Raw genomic sequence first — 17,681 nt, 5'->3', positions numbered from 1 at the left:
CCCTAAATGACACCAAGGCTCAGGAAAAGTTATTCCAGTCCTGGTGAGCCTTTGCTCCCCTTGCAATGCCTTGGTAGGGGGGCGACAGCCTGGGCTAGGAACAAAACCACTGGGTCTGTAGGGGCTGGGGTGGCTGTGGGCTGTGCACCCTGTCTATTATTGCCACCATCTGAGGCTGCTGGCCAGAGTTTTAGAGACTTGGCTCAAAATTTCCTGGGATCCAGCAGCTAGGATGAGGCCAGTCAGCTGGTTTGGGGTATTTGTGTGTGTGTGTGTGTGTGTGTGTGATGGCATCAACAGGGCAATCATCAGTGTCCTGTGTCATTTGGGGGATCCCCCACCGGCGGTCCCCGGCCCTACTGGAGACACACGGGCCGATTTAACCCCCTGGGCGCCAGAGGGTAGCGACAGCCAGATTTTCCCGAAGAGAAAACACAACAGCTCTTCCTCTCCCTCTCCCCTCTTCCCCTACAAGCCCTGAAGCCATTCACAGGGGCAGCTCGAGCTGCGGGCGAGGGAGCAGCCGTGTCCGGAGGAGGCATCGGACCGCACTGCAATCCATTGCATTGCACTGCGCATCCTCCCTCCCTCCCTCCCCACCGCCTGCTGCTGCAGCCTGCCTTCCTCCCTCCATCCCTCCATCCTCTCCGCTTCCCACCTCACATTGCTCCCTCGTGTATCCCTCCTCCTGCATCCCTCCCGCCTACATCGCTCCCTCCTGTAGCGCTCTCTCCTGCATCCCTCCCTCCTCCATCCCTCCTCCTGCATCCCTCTCTCCACTCCTCCCTCCTCCATCCCTCCCTCCTACATCACTCCTTCCTGTATCGCTCTCTCTCTGCATCCCTCCCTCCTGCATCCCTCCCTCCTCCATCCCTCCTCCTCCATCCCTCCTCCTGCATCCCTCTCTCCACCCCTCCCTCCCTCTGCCTGCGCAGAGCCGCGGACATGGCGCTCAGCAATTTCCTCTTCGCTCAGTGCATCTGCTATTTCCTGGCCTTTCTCTTCAGCTTCATCGTGGTGGTGCCACTCTCCGAGAATGGCAACGACTTCCACGGCCGCTGCCTGCTCTTCACCGAGGGCATGTGGCTCAACGCCAACCTGACGGTGGAGCGGCAGCGCTTCACGGTGCAGGAGTGGGGGCCCGAGGCCGCCTGCCGCTTCAGCATCTTCACCGGGCTCCTGTCCCTGCTGCTGGCCACAGTGCAGGCCTGGAGGACCCTCTTCTTCCTCTGCAAAGGGCACGAGGAGTGAGTATCCCTGGGGATCATCAGCCCATCCCTGCCACAGGCTGGGGCACGTGGGAGCAGGCTGGGGGTGAGGCGCTGGGCTTGGCACCATCCAGGTCATCGGGCTCCCCGGAGGGGTTTGGGGAGAGCTGGTGTACCACCCGTGTCTGTCTGTCTGTCTGTCTGTCTGCCTGTCACACACCAGGCCGTGTCCAGGGCCCTCTCCAGAGGATGCACCTGTGGGATGGGGGGGTCAGATCCACTGCTGTGCCCCCACTGCCCCTTGGCAGTCCAGTGTGGGCACTCGGCTGCAGTGGGCGTGGAAGGATTTGGGGGCTGTGGGGTGATACTGGAGGCTGGGGCTCGCAGGGGCCTGGTCCCACTACACATCCATGCCAAAGGAGGTGCACTGGGCCTGGGAAAAACCTTGAAACAACATGGTTGTGTGTGAGGGGGGCAGAAGGGAGAAGCTGGTGCCTCCCCTCTCTTTTTGGTGCTGCTTTTGCTGTGTACATGGCAGCTACTGCAGACAACAACTATTGCTTGGTTACAGCATGAGAGCAGCACTGAGCGCTCCTGCAGCAACTCAGGGTGGCCCTGGCTGCTGGCTCCTGGGCTCACACAAACCAAAGGACAATCCCCTCATGCAGCAGCTCAGGGTGGCCCTGGCTGCTGGCTCCTGGGCTCACACAAACCAAGGGACAATCCCCTCATGCAGCAGCTCAGGGTGGCCCTGGCTGCTGGCTCCTGGGCTCACACAAACCAAGGGACAATCCCCTCCTGCAGCAGTTCAGGGTGGCCCTGGCTGCTGGCTCCTGGGCTCACACGAACCAAGGGACATCCTCTAGCAGTGTGGGGAAGGATTTCACAGCATCCCACCCCAACAGGGGTAGTCAGAGGCTTGGCGGGCCAGGCAGCAGCTCAGGAGCACAGTGATATTCTGTGCTTGCCTCTCTGGGAGGGCAGAGACCCTGGTGCAGTAACACAGGTGCTGCAGGGCCAGGTGTAGACAATGCACTGGTGGCTGTCTAAACTAGGAAAATATTTTTCCCATTGTTTAGGAGCCATGCCAAGGGTTAATCACTCCTGTCTAGGTCTATTTGGACTAGAGGTTTCTTGAGTAAGGGGCTGTTACATCTGGGCTTGGCAACCTTGGAGACTGGGTAGCAGTGTTGTCTTTCTGGCTCTTTCCAAGCACTCTCAACCTCTCTCATAAACATGCTGCAGTAAGTGAGGACCAGAAACTTATTCCATATCAAAACACCTTACACTAAATACAACCACAGAGTTCTTAATATCTTTGAGTTCAGCTTCCTCAGGTGATCCAGTATCTGTAGAGGGTTAATTGAATCTCAATGCTTTGCAGGTCAGAACTAGCTAATTTTTAGAAGAAACCAGCAGTGAAAACCTTGTAATGGTGACATTTGGATCAGATGTTTGGCCTGCTTCCCAAAGTGGCTGTTATCTTCAAAACTGTTGGGCAGGCCCCTGAAAAGTGTCCCTTTAGGAGCTCCTTCAGGCTCCTTTGGGAGTTGTATAACTCTGTTCATAGCTGCTCCAGGCAAGAAAGGCAGAAGGCTGTGGGGTGGTGGGGAGCAAAGATGGAGCAAGTTGGGACAATGAGATACCCACAGAAGACCACAGGAGGGTACAACATGGCAAGATGCTTGGGAACAGCAGTTTCTTGGTAAGAAGGGAGGTCTGTCCTGTTCCACATCAGCCACCATGTGAAAAGCAGGCAGGGCTCATGCTGTCCTGATTTTGGGTAGCCATTTGTTAATGGTTCAAATGGGTGCAAAACCATTTCTGTTTGGATGAAGAGATAAATGTGAGCTCCTCACCACCCATGATAATTGTCTGTTCTGATTAGAGGTAGTTGAGGAAGAGCCAGAATGTCCTAACTGATGATCCTATCAAGGAGGATCACTGCTCCTGGGCCAGCTCCAGGGTGAGCCAGCCAAGGCAGTCAGGGTTGGTTAGCACCCTTTGCATCTTTCATGCCCAACGGCTTTGAATGATTGCTGACATGCAATCTAGCAGTTATGACTGCTAAAAAACCTTAAAAGGGTCTCAGCACCCCTTGCCTCAGCAGCCTGGGGGTCTTCAGCTCAGCTGAAGGGTAGAGGTACAACTCAGATACTTCATTGCTAGGATTGCAAAGCAACTTCAGGTGTAAACATTCATTATTAAAGGGCATTCACTCAATCTGCAATGCATAGCTTGAAGTTCTAATCTAAGGAGGAAAAATCAGGTAATCTAAAGATTCAAATAAGCAGTCTGTCACGATGCCCTGGCAGTGGTGATGGCTTCTCTTGCCAGATGCAAATCAGGTGCAAGGCTGAGCCCTGCTTTGTCAGTGGAAAGTCAGATCCTGGACCATGGAACCTCTCTTGAAGCAGGGTAGGAAATAGAGGGACAACTGGAGACCCTGGGATGTGATGACCCACTCAACAGTCCTGGTAACTGCTCCTTTTCTAGAGCTGTTACTAATTCTGGTTCCAGGTCTGTTTTATTCTGTGAACAGCTCAAGTCTTTTCTGCCTCCCAGGACAGCATTCCATGCTAAGGTGCACACAGAGGATATGATCTGACTTCAGCAACGCTTGGGATGAAATCTAGGCTAGGTGTGAAGTCAGGGCAGAGAACATGCATTATTCTGGAGTCTCAAAGCAGCTCTCACTGTATGGGTGACCCCAGCACCCAGCAGAGCTGAGCTGATCTACTTCACCAAGCCCAGCTAAGCCAGAGCAGGATTCAGCTTATTGTTCATCCAGAAGTCAGGTGTCCTGGCATCCAGCATCCATTACAGTCTATAGGGGCACTTCTTGAAGGTGATTTATTTCACTTTTCTATCAGTCTTGGGGTGGGATAACTGTCACTTTGGAGAGAGCCTAGGCAGTCCCTCTAAGGCCTCATCAACCCAAGAGCAAACATCCTAACTCTGCTGATAATGGCTTCCTCATCTCATTTTAAAGAAGTTCTCCTGAGGTCACAAATGTATAGTGTATAACCTGTAGAAATTAGGATTGTCCAGCCCAGAACCTTCCAGGACTCAGGCACTCATTTAAAAAGCCTCTTGGCTTTTCATTTGATGAGCAACCAGGGAAAAGAAATGACTGAGTTTTTTTTTTTTTCTTCTCTGGGGTAAGTAGATTCATTCTATCACCAGGACAATGAGTGACACTGGTGAGAAATTTGTCATATTCATCTTTACCACACACTGAATAGGATGACCTGCCTCCTGGAGCTGCCAGTCGTTCCCCAACCTGGAGCAAATGTCCAGTTTTTACATAATGTGGCATTCCAAGGTGTCCTATTCTAAACAGCCACTTAGAGAAGTTTCAAGTAGAGAAGGCCTTTGCTGGGTGACTGGGATTAGAAACTTTTCACAGCTAAAATTCAGGTGAGGTGTTAAAGAGTGAAAATGAGAGAGTGATTCCATGGCCTTATGGGAAATCTGTGAGCATCCCACCCATCCCACTCCAAACACTGCATGTACTGAGGGCAGGCCCTGGTGGGGCAGATTTAATGGGCACCATCAACTTCTCTCAGATGAGAGAAATTGATATTCAGCTGGCAGACACAGCAAACTGACACCAAAGCCAGAGAAATCCTGGGAGAATCTGGCCTGCTCTGCAAATTGCCCATAAAACTGAGATTCGTGTCCTATGATGCCAGTACCTTGTGTTACATTGCTTAAAGTGATTATAGCTATCAGTTCTGTGTTTTTTATTTTTAGTTTCCCTCTTCTAAGCAATTTTTGTCCCAATTATCACTTAAGTCATGAAATAATTTTAGCTGCAGTTACTACATAATTTGAGCTAATGACATTTATTTTAACAATGGTGATTTTCATCATTACAGCTAATGAAAGCCACATTGTGTATGAACAATCACCACTCATTATGTAAAGCCACATCTTATGGTTAAAAAAGAAATCAAAATCAAAAGCATTTGCAAGCGAAGGTAGTGTGACTCAAAATCAAGCCCATAGTGTTTCAATGTATTAGGTGTTCTTAATTAAAGATGTGTTTTAAATGGAAACTGATATCTTTGTGCCCACTCTGTGCTGCTTACAGAGACTGCTGATGTTGTGTTTCAGCTGTTTATGAGTTACATTTTTCTTCCCTTTTATTACAGCTCTTTCTTTTACGCCTTCCTGAATCTGCTGATCAGCGCCTTTGTGGTGTTCATCACATTTATTGCCAGCACTATAGTGAGTGTAGGATTTAACATGTGGTGTGATGCAATTACTGAAAAAGGAAGCATGCCAAATAGGTTAGTATTGAAGAATACATTTTATTCCTTTTATTTTTTTCATATAGGCACAATTGAGCTGTGCTGTTACAAAGTGTAGTTATTACACGCAAGGTGAGCAAGGGGGAGAAGGCATCTGTAATATGAAAATCCAGAGTTTTTTCATGTGGAACAAAACATAGAAAATCAAACTTCTTTTTGTTTGTTTATTTAGAAGGCCACAAAGAAAAGTGTGTTTCCATCATATTTTGTGGTCATGATCACATGAAAAACAAATCAATTTTGTTAAATATTGTTTTATTTCCAAAGGAATGCTAGATTTAGAGTTTTTCTAAGAATGGGGGAAGTGTGGCCTTGTGAGCAGGGCAGGGGGCTGGGGGCCAGAGCTCCTGGCTTGCAGTCTTGGTTCTGCCCCCAACCCACTGTGTGACACCAGGCAAGACACTTATCCTGCCTGTGCCACAACTCATCATCAGACAAAACATTTGGGGTAGAGTTCCTTGCCTTGTAGTGATGCTCTGGATGCCTTGAGAGCCACAGGATGGAAAGCACTTTGTAAGTGTAAAGTACAGATGGTTGATGCTTTGTTACAGTCACAAAATATACAGCTCCTAAAATGGTCCCCTGTATCCCACGATGCTTATGCTCCTTATGGGGAACATGATAAGTCGAGGAAGATTTGCTCCTGTCAAACAAATAATGATGAAGAGAGAGGAAATTGTGACATTTTATGTCATATGATATTGAATAAATGTACTACTTAAAGCATACATTTATGTTGCTGCACATTGTCATATGTTGTAAAATGCCATAGTGAATGTTCTGTTTAGGGCTGCAACGATTAATCGAATTACTCGAATATTCGGTTAAAAATTCAGTTACAAAAAGCATCTAATCGAATATTCGGGTAAGAACCCAAGATGACCGACAGCACTGAAAAGGAGAGAGAAGAGGCTGCAGAAATCAACCAAGAGGTAGAATGACAACCTCAAAATCCTGGGATATTTTTCACACCAGTAATGGTCCAAGTTATTTGTAAAATCTGTAGGCAGCCCCTATCTTACCATCAGAGTATCGTCTCCTTGCTGGAGCATCCGAAACAAAAACACAATTCCTTCTTCTGAGGCTTTTCCTGATGAAGTCAAAAGGTAACAGAGGATCATACACTTTGTTTCATTGAGGGGTGAAACAACCAACCTGGGGAGATGCCAGGGGCAAATCTGTGGGAGGTGAGGGGGCAGTGGGAAAGAGGGGTTTAAGGATGCTGTTCATAATAACTATTACAATTCCACTTATGAAAGATTTGTGTTATCATTTACATGATTTTTTTTTTGTAAAAGAAAGTAATTTAGAGAAGATCAGCAAGCAACCTGATGATTGCAATAACTTAATTATCCTCTGATAGAATGTGCCATTGTGACTGTTCAAAATACATTTAATATGTTGTTTCATTTTATATTTGGTTTGCCTAGAATATTTAAAATTTTGTTCTTTTGTTTTTCCCTTCCAAATGCCTTTCTGGGTAGCTGTGAAGAGTTGCAGGATATAGATCTTGAGCTGAACTTGGAAAACTCTGCTTTCTATGACCAATTTGCTATTGCACAGGTAGGTCAGACTAAGTCATGGTTCTATTCCAGTTAATTTGCCATTTGCTTATTGTCCTGGGATTACTGGAGCTGAACTACCATTCTCAGAAATCAATGGGAATGTTTCCACTGACTTCAGTAAGTGCTGAATCAGAATGATAGTGATGGGCACATTTGCCTTTTAAATTCAAAACAGACAGTTTTGAATACAGATATGTCAAAGCTTCACCCTGCCACTGATCTTGTTAATCATGACAGAAAATTCATTGTTCATCCAAAGGATCAGGTCTGCAAAAGTTGCAGCAATCTGGTGTCCTGGATCTCATCATTACTGTTCAAAATAATTTCTGACCTGCACCACGTTGTGGGGTTCCTAGTTTTGCCTTCCTTGACTTTGACTGCGATCACCTAAGCTATATAAATATCAGACCATTGAAAATAAGCAAAGATTTATTCATTCAGATAGGGCTGTTTTCTGATGAACCCATGAGAATTAGACCTCTAAGGCTGTCAGACCTTTCTATTGAATATTCTAGCTCTAAGTCAATGATCAGCCAGTGAACTCTGGGACATGAGCACATAGTAATTTTGCAGGGATGACAGGCACATCCCTGCAGGGCTGCACCCTTACAAAAGCTTATGTTGTCCCACATGGAAAGAGGCATGGAAGATTCCTTGAAGGTAACCCTGCCTCTTGGGTGTCAGCAAGCTTTTTGTCTTTTTTGCCAATATTGGCATCTAGATGCCCAGCTCAGGCATAACTGCATTTAGGAATGAAATATGCCATAAAAGTGACTCCTTTACCTGAAGAACCCAGGACCTCCCTGGATTTGGCATGACTCCATGGGTTTTGGTCCAGCTGAGGTTTGCATAACCACATGGACAGCTGACTTTGTTTTCACAACACTGTTCCTGACCTCTTTATGATTTCTTTCCTTCTCCAGTTTGGTCTCTGGGCTGCCTGGCTGACCTGGCTGGCAATTACCATCCTGGCTTTCCTGAAGGTTTATCACAACTACAGACAGGAGGATCTGCTAGACAGCCTGATCCATGAGAAGGAGCTGCTGCTAGGAAGGTCCCCTTCACGATCCTCTTTGCAAGATGACAAAAGTGGCATGATCTAAAGTGTAAGCAAATTTCCAGGGCAGGATCTAGATTTTATTTTTCACTAATGTGAGCTGAAGCTGAGTCAGGGTATTGAGTGTGTGAGATCTTTTCTTTTCCTGAAACAAAACGTAATTGTGAATTACTCACTTCCCCCATGAGAAATTGTTGGCAGAAATACTGATACTAAGATAAAGAGAATGAACTGCCCTATGTGCCTGTGGCACAGCAAACTTTCTGTCCTGTGCAGGCAAAATTTGTAACCTGCCCTTGTCAGCAGAGCTCCCACGTGCCATGGCTGGCTTTTGGGACAGGGGCCATTTCTGAGGACTGAGCTGGCAAGACCAGGCTACAGCATCCAGGCTATTTCTTCAAACTATTCTTCAACAATAGATGTAACTGGAGCTGCATTCAGTCTCTCCTCTCTCCCTCTCCTCCCTTTTGCCAGTGGAGCTGCCCCTTGTTGTGTTTTTATCCTGGGAAGCTGCAGCTCTGGTTGGGGTGCAGGCTCTCGCTGTCTCTGCTTTTGCTGTGTATGGATGCAGTGCTGACAAACACGTTGCTCCTGCTCTGATTTTATTTCAAACATAGAGACCTGTGCTCCAGACTTGATATTTAATGTTGGACAGTGTTAATGAATTCCATGAAACCTGTGTATTATTATAGCACCTGTCAAAAACTGTGTGTAATATGGAAGGATGACGGAGAACATTTTTTTCTGGTTGTGGTTTTGTTTCTTCTTAGATTTTGGCATGAGCAGCATTTATTATGACTCCTGAAGTGAACTGTAGCTAGAAATTGCTGAAGCTTGCATACTAAGAAATTAAGCTGAATAGATAGTGTTAATGCTTGTGCATTTATAAATGTAACTTGATCCCTAACATTGTATACTATTCTGTTTTGAATATTAGAATTTATTTGTGATATTTATTTCATATAGGATATACAAAATTACTGTAAGCATTTGCATTGTAGGTTTCTATATATAAGCATAGCAATGAGTTCAAACAGCTGAGTTATTTTATTGATTGTTCAGTGCTGAATGGGTCCATTCTCCCCACTCATGGGCAGGAGTTCCAGGGCAGATAAATTTTGCTGTGAAAAGGATGAAGAATTGCTGTTTACACAAAGCTCACTGGTGACTGTGTTGTTAATTTCAGTTTTGCTTGGCCAGTGTTTCAACAAATCAGGTGGATTGTTGAGATCAGAGGTAGCTCTGATAATTAAGAGGAGTCATTCAGAGGAGTGTGGGATTTGCATGGCAGAGAAGTAAAGCTGGGCTAGGATTAAGCATTTATCCCCAGGTACACATTGCACAGAAGACCCCAAATCAGCAGAAAACTTAAGCAAACAACTAAGTTTGGACTGAAGATGTTTTGGGAGTACACTGACACTGCCTGTGGTACCTGTGTTTGAGTTGAGACTAATTTTATTGTAACAGAAGTGCAAACCACACATGATTATATGACCTGGTAAATCAGAATGAGGGGAGAGAGGACAGCAGGCTTCTCCCACATCAGAGCTCAAGCCTGGGGTTAGCACAACTGTGCAGATTTACTGTTGTGTTCTAGGGACTCTCTGATGCTTAGTTAAGTACCAGCTTAAGCATTTCATTGAAACAGAATTTGATGTCATGACAAGTCCCTCAATTATTAAGCATTTTAGGGCATAAAATCTGACATTGTATTTAACTGCCAAAATATTCTCATAGGCTTAGAGAAAAAACCCTCCATGGGCTCTAAGCAGTAATCCAGCCCTGTGAACATTGCTTACAGCCCCAGCTGAACATTGCTTATGGCCACAGCTCTCTGTAGAGAGACCTTGTTCTTCAGCATGATTTCTGCCCATAAGAGAATTCAATTCCTCTGAAAGCTTTGCAGCAGTGGCTTTTTTTGTAGTTGGGAGTTGACATCAGAGGAGGACTCCTGGAGAGGGAATCAGAGACCAAGTTAATTAATGCCAATTTAAAATTCGGATATCAGGACTGTTAGAGTGCCTTTTTTTTTATTCATTTGGTCTAATAATTTGGATATTAAGAAAAGTCTCTTCACTGAAAGGGCTTTCAAGCACTTGAACAGGCTGCTCAGGGAAGTGGTGGAGTCAGCATCCCTGGGTGTATTTAAAGGAAAGGTGGGTGTGGCACTGAGGGACATGGTTTAGCGGTGGCCTTTGCCGTGCCAGGTTAATGGTTTGAGTGGATGTTCCTAGAGGCCTTTTTCAATCTAAGTTACTCTGTCTCTAGTAGGAGATATACTCTTGCAAGTACTTGAGTCCCTTGCCGAGGAATGACCTTCTTCATATCCTGAAGAAGAGCTTGGGTCTTGTAAGTTAGCCTGTGTCCCCAGTTTCCCCATTTTCTCCAGCTGTAAAAGGCAGTCTCACTTTCACTCAGCAGTGATGTCTCTTCCCACAAATTACTTCAGTGCACGCCTTACTCCTTGTGTGGAACCATGATGCTGCTTTGTATAATATATTTTATGTATATGCCAAATCAGGCTTAGGCTGAAGTGAGGTGTGGGTTTGGACCACTGTTCCTGGTGTTGCCTGAGGGTTTGAAGAACCACGAGGCAGAAGATAACAAGTGTCCTCTTGTGGTTCTTGCTCTGAGGTACCAGGGCCCAAGCCTTGTCTCTGGCTCTGAAAGAGAGGATGCTGCTTGTGGGTGAGGCTGTCTGGAGCTCATGGTCTCTTCTACCTCTCCTGTCTCAAAGTCTTTTTCCTCCTTTCCACTTCCATGAGAAGCAGCAAACACTGGTCCTGGGTTTGGAGTTGCCATGCAAAATGGAAAGAGGCTGAAGCTCTCCTATGAGTCCCATGTGAATGGGGCTGTTTTTCACAGCTTTCCCATGCCAGTCTGTTTTTCACAGCTTCCCTGCCTTGGCCAGGTGAGGTGAGGCAGGTACTCCCTGGCAAGCATCAGTGATGCTTAAAAGCAGAGCTGTTTTTGATGGAAGCCCCTGTGTGAGTCAGAAGGCAGAGCATGTAGTGAGAAGCTTCCTGGCTGACCCAAAGGGAGGAAGGGTATCCTGCAACTCCCAGTTTTTGGACACACTTGGTGTTTTTTATTTGCACTAAGTTTTCTGTAACCTCTTCTCCTAAAGCTTAGGCACTCAGGCCAAGCTGGTGATGCCAGCTGGAAATGGGTAAGAATTGTGGTGTAATTCATGCACACACACATACCTACCTGTGGTATAATTTATGCACACATACATCATACCTGTGCACACATACATCATACCTGTGCTCTCTCTCATGCACTTCTCTCTTCTGTACATTTCTGATGCCTGATTTTAGTCACCCATTGCCCACCAGCAATCGTGGGGCAGAATCAAATTTTGCATTTCTGTGACATTTCAATACCTTTAATTTGCCATGTCTAAAGGCAGGGAACACTCTAGGAAGAGTTGTATTCAAAGAACTGGAACACTGTATGGTACTTATACTGTATTTATTTATTTATTGTCACATAGTGCAAGGGGGAAAAGCTTTGTGGCCTTTCCAAGGCACTGGGCTGTTGCCACACTATTATTCTGTCATACCAAATATATTCTCTGGCTACCATCTGTGATTTAATTCCCCACCAACTCCCTGCCAGCAGTCCTCATTGGGCTAGGAGAATCTGAGCTAACAAGTGTCATCTGAGCTTTTAGATCAATGCTGTTTATTATTATTTTTTTTTATAATGGAGAAAAAACTGGAGCCATCTTTTGGAACAGAACTTCCTCATGAGTGCATTTATGCTCAAAACATCTTATACCACTAACTCATGAGGCATCTTTCAGCTGGGAAATTTCAGTGGGAATCAAAAATAAGAGCATGATGATTTACTGTAAAAACTGAAGGACACATTTGTACTATAGCAGCGATTCTATGGCCCCTTAAAAAAGGAGGTGTTATAAAAACCAGTGATGGGATGGATGATTGAGTGTACAGACCTTGTCATGAAAGCATTCTCTGTGTATGTACAATGTACACAGATAAATGCCAGTTCCACTGCTCTTCTGTGATGTGGATTTAGGCTCTTCTCAAAGCAGCTTTGGCTGGAGTAGTTGTTAGAATGCCTTAAATTTCTGCACTTCCTTTTACTCAGCAATGGGACTCGTGCAATGACAATTGTTATTATGATACCCAGAGGAGGAATTGATGTGGGCAGAGTAGGAAAGCACTGGCCAATGCATAACCTGCCAAAGGCTGAGATGAGTTTCTAATGCAGGTTTGCAGGTGTTTTAATTACTCTCCTTTATCTGAGTAACATCCTGCTGCTAGAATAAATTAGTCCAGTTAGGAACAGAGTCAGATTTCCCTTCAAGGCCTTCACTCCCCAGTATGGAACACTGCTGATTTAACCTGTGTGGTGTTCAGGATGGAAGCAGAGTTGCAAGGAAGAGGAGCTCACACTTTACAGTCATGTTGCACACAAACCTGGCATTGGGTGTGTGTGGGTTTTGTCATCTCCCTTTTTCAAAGCCTTCTCAAACATATTGCATGTAAAATCACTTTTACCATTTCAATTATTACTTTAGCAAAAGTCCAGACAGTAATTTTTACTGGAAAGACTGACAGCATTTTGTGAAAAGCCAATCTGGACTATGACAAAACTTTTGAGTTTTTTTCTGTATCCTTGAGTGAATGAGCATCCTGGCTGTGTCCAGATCCTAAGTCTGTGCCTCAGACCATTTCCTTTGCTGATGGAAAGAGCCCATTTTTATCTCTTGGAATGTTTGCTTTGGAGACCACAAATATCCTTTCCTTCTGGTTAGGCAATCTGGGAAAAGAGGAAGGCTTTACCTGCAGTGACAAAATGCTAATGTAACTTCATAAGCACAGAAGTTGTTTTCAAACTATTTCTATTCATGGCACTAGTGCCTTGAAATACATGTTTCTATTTTTGTCCTCCATAAGAAGGAGGAAAACTATCCTGAGTTGTATTTTAGTACTCACATATCTGCACCTAAATGTTTTTTAATGGATTTTTTAAATAACAAAATTCAACTCTGTGATTTATGAAGTTAAGAACTGCATAGAAAACAGGACTTTGATGCTCTCCTGATGTTGAAGGGAACTGCACTCTCTCAGAAAAACTATTTTTGTTTCTGAACAAACAGGAGGTTAGAACAGAATTTACTTAGGATATTGCAAGTACTGCTTATTTCAGTGCAGGCACTTTATGAATGTCTTTCCATCCTGTTGTTAGGAAGAGTATTAGCATAGCCATGTTTTCTCTTTAGTTTTTTTTTGTCCATGCCAAAGAGTGTAATTTAACTGCTATTGCAAACATAGACGAATCTGAATGTATTCACCCCAGTGCTTAAAGATCTCTACCTCTCACAGCTGCCAAAACTGCTTGAACTGTCATTGCACACAGTAGAGAAAAAAACCTGAATCCATGTGAGAGTCTAAATCCTATTTCCATAGACAGCTAAAGGATTTAGGATTTAATGCTTATTAGCTTGCTGTAAAATCCTCTTTGCTAAAAACCAGGCATAAGTACCTGAGAAGTGCTGTGTGAATAGCACTTTGCATTGGTCAAATAATGATATCATTTTAGTTTGGGATTTTTAAATTTATTTTTTTCTCACCAAAATAAAAAGACAACAACAGCAGTTCATTAGACGTGAAAGGTTATCCTTGATCCCCCTTGAATCCTTCTGCTGGAGCTCTTCTACTTGGCTTGAAATTCCTAAATAAGAATTATTTAAAGTGCTGGCTCTGGTGTTTATCAAGGAGATAAACTACTTGGAAGCAAGAGCTGCTCTCTGAAATAGCTGGAATTTTTTTGTATGTGGTGGAAACCCAACATGAGAAGGTTTTGTTCCCTCTTGCCACTTGATTGTGTTGTAAAGTGAGGGTTGAGCCAACCTGCCAGGAGGTGAGAATGATGATTTGTAAGTACTGTTGGCATCTTGGATGATTTCTCACACAAGTGGGTAAACTGTCCTGAGACTAAACTACTCTTCATCTCCTCCTTATTTTCTCCTTGTTTTCCCCTAGATTTGGGCAAATTTGACTCCACTGTGGGTACAGACTCTAAAGTGTACTTATGAATGTGAGAAAAATTGCAGTCACTATGGAAAATTTTGTCAAAAAAATAACAAAAGCAGTCAAGGATTTTCCCTGTTCTCATTCAGCCTCTCTGGATCGTGCCACTGAACCCTTCCCTTTACATAAGCCAGGCCTGATTTGGGTGATGTGTTGCCCTGGGAGGTTTCCAAGGCTGGTGCCACCAGTCTCTCCAGGAACCTGGTGGAATTAAATGAGTGCTATGTTAAACCATAAAAAAACTGTTTGAAAATTGTCATGGTATCCCGCATTACACAGTCCAGAACTCTTCACCCCATCTCTCCTGCAGCAGAGAGAATTATTTCTCCCAATTAACACTGTGAAGTCCAACAGTTTGTGTCTGAAACACAGCACATCTTCCTGGAACACACAGGATCTGGGTTGCATCAGTGATTCCATTCCACTTTCTAGGCTGCTGCAACACTTTTAGCCATGGTTGTTGAAGCAGGGTCCAGCATTTGACTTCATAAGCTGCTGGCAGCCTCCTTATTAAAGCACATTCTTTGAGAGCAGCAGGCAGCCCCTTTGCTCAGTGGTTCTGAGAAGCTCTGTACTCAACAGAATCCTTCTGGAGGGGACCCCTCCACTGGGGTCCACAGCCAGTGCACACTGATGGTATCAGAGCAATTCTGGTCAAACACAGTCTAATTAAAACAGTCTGAGCTACACAACTGAGAGGTCAATATATTGTGATCTGAAATACACTCCAGAGAGGTTTTTGAATGCTTATAACCAAAACAAAAATAACAAAACAGCCCAACAGTTCCACTGAAGTTTCCTCCCTCTGCATCCTTTAATCTTCAAAAACATTCCTGCAAATTTCAGAGAGTATTTTATTGCTATCAGGCTGATTGGGTCTTATTTCTCACATCTCTTCATGACAGAGACAAGGACAGCTGAGGTGTGCAGAACAGTGGCATCAGTCTGAACAGAAATAGTTAATGAAGAGTCAGTGCATTTCCTGTGAGGGATTTCAGCTTTTGGGCTGTGACATGAGGGAGTGGTACTGACACTGATTTCAGCCTCTGCTTGGCCTGCTCAGCCCCTACCTGCTCGTGTGGCCTCACAAATTACAGAGCATCCTCTTGAGGCATGTGCTGACCCAAAGTCAGCTTCTGGAGAGAGCCACCTGTGCCAGCTGTGCAGGAATCTGCTGTAAAGGTGCTGACAGTGCCACCAGGTTTGGAGGAAAGCAGATCCAGATACTCTGCTGCCCTTTGCCCAGTGCAGCTCTTGACTTGCCCAGGGAAGGACTGGCTGTTCCCAAATCTCTGTAGAGTTGGCATTTGTGAGGACAGCTCATTAGCACCCATAGTTTTAAAAGGTTTAGTGGTTTTGTGTGGTACCACCTGCAAAGATCTGAAGCAGATCTTTATTGCTTATAAGTCAGTGCAGAGCCTGAAAGCATTTCAGCCTCTCTGAAATATGTGTTCTCTGATGTATGAATTTATGAGCTCCTGTCTCTTACAGCCACATGGGAAAAGCTTTATAAAAGTCTAGATTATCTAATTTTCAATGTCTTAAAAAATTTTTAATGCTGCTTAAGAGGTTCCTACAGTGGGTATTTGGGGAGAAAACAGAACACTTTTTCATAATTTGTTTGACCACTGAAAGCAGTTGAGGAGCAGATCCCTCACCAGTGTACATAGATTATCCTGTGAGCAGCCACACCAGTCCACACAAGCTGAGGGTAGAGCCTGGCCTGTTTTGAATATTATCTCTGTTTATTTGTATGGTCTTTTGCAGTGTAATCACTGCTTCAATTGCATGTGTCTGACAAAACCAGAAAGGGAGTGAGGTTTATTATTGTTTTGATACAGTCTCAAAAGGGAAGCTTTTTACTAGCATTTTAATACAGCCCTTTGTAAACACCCAGCAAAGAAAAATGCTGAATCCAGTCCTTCTGCTAGTGCAGTCAATGACTTTCCTGTGGCTTTAGTAGGAGCTGGACTGGGTTCAGTGTATGTGGTACTCTCCAGCATTACTGATAAAGAGTTAATGTGTTTTATATATTGATGCTTTTTGCTGAACAGTGCATCGGCTTTTTATGATTTGGTGAAATATAAAAATAAATTATTTGAAAATTCATTGTTTCTGTGCCTGTTCTTTGAAGGTGAGTTTAAATTGTTACAATATAAGATAAAAATATGTTCTCAAAGTCAGTGGTAGAGTCTTTGTAGTCATTCCCCAGCCTCTCCATGCCACAACTTGTGTAGTTAAGGGTCTGCCCAGCCATCCTCAGCTGCCTGAGCCCTTTTGGCATCCCCTTCCAACAGTTCACCCTAATTCCATTGGAGACAAGGAGAAAATGGTCCTGTGTCAGCACGCAGCTGGTTTGTTACCAAATGTAAGGGGAGACCACAGGCTGCATGGACAGGCCATTTTTCCAAATGCCAGCTGGTTAATTTCCCTCATGTAGCATCAGTCTTTCTCTTCAGAGGTGGGCATAAAGGTTCCCAACAGCTATCTTGGAGCAAAGAATTAATAAGAAACAAGTCCACACTATTATCTTATAGGTTCCTGAGTTATTCCTTGAGGGCAGCTGGTAACACCCATTTATGGTCATAAGCTGCCAGCTCTTCTGCTTGTTTCTAAGTGGCAAAAGGCAGAAATGACAATTACAATTGCTGCTATGGGCTCATTTCCAGACTATCAGGGTTGAAGGAGATGAAGGGAAGGAAGGGGACTCGAGGCAGTCTTTGGGACTGCCTTTCACTGGTGCTAATGCTGAGTGCATCAAAAGGTTAATGCAAAACCATCCAGTGTCATCTCTGTGTGTCTTTTTCTATCTCCTCTGATCCTGTGGGTGTGGGTAGTGCTGCTGCAATCAGATGCTGTCGATGTGCTTGAAGAGGGTGTTGGCAGCTGCCCTCCATCCGTTCACACTGCAGGAATGTGCTGAACACTGTCAAAACAACACTTACCCTTCTGCTGTGCTCTGCTTGTTTCTGCTGTGTGTTAGTTACATACTCCCTGCATCAGGGAATTAAAGCAGCACTTCTACCCCTACTAGGGACTGCCATTAGTCCATTGTCATGCACAGACACCTGCTGCTCTCCCCTGCCCTTTGTCTCCTGACACTGCTCCTGGGAATGCCTCCTACCACTGTCTGCTTCAAAAACTGCCCCACGGGCCCTGTCCTACATCACTCCCTCTTTCAGCCCTCTATGTCTAAAACACAGCCTTTTACAATTCATATATTTGCAGTACAATTACATTCATTATACAATTGCCCAGAGCTGGTTGGCTGCAGCACTTTTGACTTCTGAAGCAATTCATCATGCTGGCTCCAATGTGAATTCTGGTGAGCATCTCCACTTTTTGCAATAAATTATGTATTCTCTCTCCTTTTTATCCTCTCTTGGGAAATTCTCAAGAGTTGTACCAAAGGAAAATATTACCCAGCATGGCCAGCAAGGGGATTATTACCCAACACAGATAATTTTATT

At 44.6% G+C, this 17,681-nt stretch overlaps 1 protein-coding gene across 1 annotated transcript; it reads left to right on the top strand.

The window, feature by feature from the left end:
• Window positions 1-593: 593 nt before the first annotated feature.
• TMEM179 (transmembrane protein 179) lies at window positions 594-16,320 on the top strand. Its single transcript, XM_054635742.2, has 4 exons — window positions 594-1,247; window positions 5,366-5,503; window positions 7,009-7,087; window positions 8,013-16,320. The coding sequence occupies exons 1-4, from the start codon at window positions 946-948 to the stop codon at window positions 8,190-8,192; spliced, it is 699 nt and encodes a 232-aa protein (XP_054491717.1). The 5' UTR covers window positions 594-945; the 3' UTR covers window positions 8,193-16,320.
• The last annotated feature ends 1,361 nt before the right edge of the window (window positions 16,321-17,681 follow it).

Source organism: Agelaius phoeniceus, chromosome 6 (assembly GCF_051311805.1).
Source record: "Agelaius phoeniceus isolate bAgePho1 chromosome 6, bAgePho1.hap1, whole genome shotgun sequence".
Taxonomy (NCBI): Eukaryota; Metazoa; Chordata; class Aves; order Passeriformes; family Icteridae; genus Agelaius; species Agelaius phoeniceus.
This window is presented reverse-complemented; position numbering and strand designations above follow the sequence as displayed.